Genomic DNA, 5,212 nt, shown 5'->3' with positions numbered 1-5,212 from the left:
GGAGATCACGCCACTGCACTCCAGCCTGGGTGAGAGCAAGACTCCATCTCAAAAAAAAAAAAAAAAGCCAGAATCATAAAGAGATCAAATAATAGGCAGTTTAACCAGCTTATGAATGACAGAACTGAGGCTTGAAGCTAAGTAACTTATTTCAAGGGCTTTGCTATTGTATGAGAGATGAGTGGAAAGAGAGGGATGGGCAGGAGAGAACGTGGCTGGACTTGACCACTCACTGTGTGTATGGGGAGAGGCGCCATCTGAGTCCTGGGAGAGTGACATCAGTGACAGAAAGAGGGAGAGTAGAATGAGGAGTTGATATGAAGGGACAGTGGCAAGTTCATTCAGTTTGGGAAAGTCAAGTCTCAGGTACCAGCGGGACAACCGAGAGAAAAGGCATCCATTTCCATCAGTAAGAATTAGCCAGGCTGTGTTGTCAGGGGTGGGAAAAGAAATTTCAGAATCATGTGTAATGTTTGGAGCATTGAACCTGGAAGGGTGAATGTGACTGACAAAGAACAAAATGGAAAGAGTGAGATGGAAGGGGAGAAGAGGAATGAAGGAGACATGTGATGCAACCACAATTGGGGAAAGGAAGAAATAAGAGGAATGGATGAAGGTGACCCCCCCAGATAGTAATCAGAAAGGTCATATAATGAGGTGACATTTGCAAGCAATTTTCACGTTTTGCTACATAAAAAGAAAAGAACACTGAGAGAAAAGTCTTTGATTTCTTTTTGAAAAGTTCATGGTTATATATGACAGTATGTGGACAATTTTTTGCATCCTATTAAAAAAATAAAAATTGGCCAGGCGCGGTGACTCATGCCTATAATCCCAGCACTTTGGGAGGCCAAGGTAGGCAGATCATGAAGTCAAGAGATCAAGACCAGCCTAACCAACATGTTGAAACCCCATCTCTACTAAAAATACAAAAATTAGCCGGGCGAGGTGGCGGGCACCTGTAGTCCCAGCTACTTGGGAAGCTGAGGCAGGAGAATGGCGTGAACCCGGGAGGCGGAGGTTGCAGTGAGCCAAGATCGGGCCACTGCACTCCAGCCTGGCGACAGAGCGAGACTCCATCTCAAAAAAAAAAAAAAGAAAAAACTGGAGAGAGAGAGAGAGCATACCAGAGAGACAGAGAGAGACAGAGAGAGAGAGAGACTGAAAGTTTAAAAAACTGGGAAAATATCTTATTGATATTAAGAAGTAATGATTCATATTTTAAGGTGTGATAATGTTATTGTATCTTTGGTTTTTTAAGAGTACTTATCTTTTAGAGCTAGAGACCAAATTATTTGGATGAAATTATATGATTTGCTTCAAAATAATTCAGGAAAGGTAGGAGAAGTGGGTTGGAGTATAAAATAAACAAGATTGGACATGAGTGATAATTGTTGAAGTTTGTTGATTAGTAGATAGGGTTCATTAGACTTTTCTATCTACTTCTGTGTATGTTTCAATTTTTCCATAATAGTTTTAAAATTTATTAATGACTAAAACATCAGTGAATGTAGGAAAAAGGTGTATACAAACCTTTGTCCTGAACAAGCCCATACAGTGTAATATTCTGAAGTTTAAGGTAAATTAAACTCAAACGTATTCATTTTATTTTAGAATATGAGCCGCATTATTTAATAATGTAGTTAAATTATTCAGTGCCAAGACAGTTTCTAAAAATAAATGTAGAACTCATCAATTTTAAGTAATTCAAAATTAAAACAATAATGAGATGCCATTTTGTACTTTTCCAAACCGGCAAATCTAAAAGATAATGATAAAACAATTCCAGCAAGACTGTAGGGTGAATAACTAAATAATTGCTAATGTAAGTTAATTCAATCCTTTCTGATAACTTTTAGCTGATTATAAAGTAACATATATTGACTGTCGAAATATGATAGTATGTAGAAAAGTCAACAGTATTTTAAAAAATAATTAAGACTCACAGAAAGTAGATTATATTTCCTTCTAGGTTTAAAATGCATATAAACATTTTGTTTTAAAATAATTGTCTTGAAAAACTTACGTGTACATTAATTACTGGCATACTTCTTTTCGTAACACATCGCAAACATTTTTCATAACTGTTAATATTCAATACATTTTTTTCTTTTTAACAGCAGCATATCACTTCACCACCTAGTTAACATTCCACTGCTGGACACTTAACTAGCTACCAGATTTTGGCTATTCAAACTGTGATGTCAGTCCGGGCGCAGTGGCTCACGCCTGTAATCCTAGCAGTTCGGGAGGCCAAGGTGGGCAGATCACTTGAGGTCAGGTGTTCAAAACCAGCTTGGCCAACATGGTGAAACCCCATCTCTACTGAAAATACAAACAATTAGCCGGATGTGGTAGTGCACACCTGTAATCCCAGCTACTCAGGAGGCTGAGGCAGGGGAATTGCTTGAACCCGGGAGGTGGAGGTTACAGTGAGCTGAGATTGTACCACTGCACTCCAGCCTGGGAGACAGAACGAGACTCTGTCTCAAAACCTATATATATACATACATGTGAATTAACATAATAATATTAGTAAAACTTTATATTGCACAAACATTTGCCAGGCACTATTCCAAGTGCCATATATATATATATACACATATATATGATTTCAGTGACCTTTGTGCCTACATTTATTAGTTGCTCTGATTATTTCCTCAGGCTAGAATAAAATTCCTGAATTAAATATATTAATATTGTCTAAAGTCTTTGATATATATTGTAAAATTTCTGCCCTGAATGTTTGTGTCAGTCTGTTCCCAGAAGCAACACTTCTCAAGCATTCATGTGTGAACTGAATCACCCGGGCTCTTGGTAGCATGCAGATTCTGATTCAGGTTTGTGGAGAGGCCCAAGATTCTGCATTTCCAACTAGCTCCCAGGCGATGCTGATGCTGTTTGTCTAAGGGCCATACTTTGAATAGCAATGTAGTAAAGAGCTTTTCAAAAATGTTGTAATTTGGGGTGGGGCGCTGTGCCTCACGCCTGTAATCCCAGCACTTTGGGAGGCTGAGGTGAGTGGATCATCTGAGGTCAGGAGTTCCAGATTAGCCTGGCCAACATGGTGAAACCCCGTCTCTACTTAAAATACAAAAATTAGCCTGGTGTGGTGGTGCGTGCCTGTAATCCCAGCTACTTGGGAGGCTGACGCAGGAGAATTGCTTGAACCCAGGAGGCGGAGGTTGCAGTGAGCTGAGATTGTGCCACTGCACTCCAGCCTGACCAACAGAGCAAGACTCTGCCTCAAAAAAAAAAATTAGTTTTGTTTAATTTTTGCTCCTACTTAACTAACACAAAGTCTTCTTATTCTTTTGCCAATTTAATAAATACAAATACATATATATATTCTTTTGATTTGCATTTCTTTGATTACTAATGATGATATACACACATTATTGTCCATACTTTAAATTTTATTTTTGTTTCTGAAAAGCTGGATCATATATCCCTTGCCCATTTTTATACTGGGTATCAATCTCCTTTTTAATCAATTCACTTTATTATTTGTGTTGCAATTAGTTTTTCCCAAGGTAGCTATTTGTATTTGAGCTTTGTAGTTTCTTGACTTACAGAAGTTTTAAATTTTGTTTTCAATATTTTTCTCAAGCAATCTTTTCCTACAGATATCAGAATTTCCTATAATATCAGAATATTTGCCTATAGTCTTCTGTTTTATGAAATTATTGAAATTTAGGTATTTAATATGTTTCCTGTTTTAATTACAAAAGTAATACATTTATATGAAATGTTTGGAACATACAGATAAGGAGAACCATTGTTAACATTTTAGCATATTTTTATCTGGATAATTTCATATGCAAACATAGCTTTAAATATATATGTGTATGTATATATATCCATACAGTGTTTATATAATTTTTAGAAAAATACAATCAATTCAAACTTTGTTCACTTATTACTACACCACAAGCAATTAATCATCCAATGTCAGCAAATATTTATAGCATCAGCTTTACTGGATCTGTAGTGTCCCATCATTTGCATACACCATCATTTACCTAACCAGTTCTCATACTTGTAGATATTAAGACTTTGCAGTTTAAGAATATTATAAAAAATACAGGGATAAGATAATTACATGTGAATTAACATAATAATATTAGTAAAACTTTATATTGCACAACCATTTGCCAGGCACTATTCCAAGTGCTTTATGCATTTTAAGCCATTTTAACCCTCACAAAAATGCATAAAGTGTTATTCCCTCCATTTCCCAGAAGGGAAACTGAGGCACGGAGTGATTGATCACTGAGTTAGTAACAGGCAGGGCCAGGATTTGAACCGATGGCCTTATCACCGCCTACTCTCTCAGTAGACGACTATTATCCAGCTGGTCTTTAAAATCAGGGTATAAATGTTCATAAGGAGCCGTGGTTCTCAAAGTCAGGTCTGAGCATCACCTGGGGACTTGTTAGAAATACATTATCAACTGAGCCAGAAACCCCACAGTGGGGCCCTGCAGTCTGCTTTGCAACACACTCTCCAGTGGTTCTAATGCATGCTCAGGTTTGAGGAAGAGAATGTGGTAGGAAGAGCCCTCACCAAGGAAGCCAGAAAAGCTGCCGACTTCGCTGTACTTCAAGACTATTGTTGGAGGGTTTGTGTCTAAACCCAGGCGGATGTTTTCTCATCTAGAAAACGGGGGCACGGATCGCCATGAGGGATGACGGGCAGTAGATTAGACGACTTCTACCATTCATTCAAGCTCTACATTTCTATGACTCTAAGGCCGTGAAAACATCATATATGATAAAGTTAAAAGTAATTGTTAAAATTGTGCAAAACCGGTTTATATCAGGGGTAGGAGAGGAAATTGGAAAGAAGTATAAAAAAGAATGGGTATTGTAGAATTCCATTTGTGATGTTTTGAAGCTAATTTTATAATGAATACACTTTTAGAAATATTGTCGTTAAACAGCACACGAACCACATTCTGATTTCTTTAGGTCTCTGAATTAAGACAACAGCTTCGAATTCGGGGCCTGCCTGTGTCAGGCACCAAAACGGCCCTCATGGACCGGCTTCGACCCTTCCAGGACTGCTCTGGCAACCCAGGGCCCAACTTTGGGGATATAACGACTGTCACTTTTCCTGTCACACCCAACACGCTACCCAGTTACCAGACTTCTTCCACCAGTGCCCTCTCCAATGGTTTCTACCACTTTGGCAGCACCAGCTCCAGCCCCCC

The 5,212-nt window shown here is 38.3% G+C and overlaps 1 protein-coding gene across 1 annotated transcript in view; it reads left to right on the top strand.

Moving 5' to 3' along the window:
* MYOCD (myocardin) overlaps window positions 1-5,212 on the top strand; it is a 96,265-nt gene that overhangs the window by 79,994 nt on the left and 11,059 nt on the right. Inside the window, exon 10 of the mRNA XM_011933291.1 lies at window positions 4,971-5,210. Coding sequence (XP_011788681.1) covers window positions 4,971-5,210 — 240 coding nt within the window. The remainder of the gene's footprint in view (window positions 1-4,970; window positions 5,211-5,212) is intronic.

Source organism: Colobus angolensis, unplaced genomic scaffold (assembly GCF_000951035.1).
Source record: "Colobus angolensis palliatus isolate OR3802 unplaced genomic scaffold, Cang.pa_1.0 Scaffold125, whole genome shotgun sequence".
In the NCBI taxonomy this organism is placed as follows: Eukaryota; Metazoa; Chordata; class Mammalia; order Primates; family Cercopithecidae; genus Colobus; species Colobus angolensis.
This window is presented reverse-complemented; position numbering and strand designations above follow the sequence as displayed.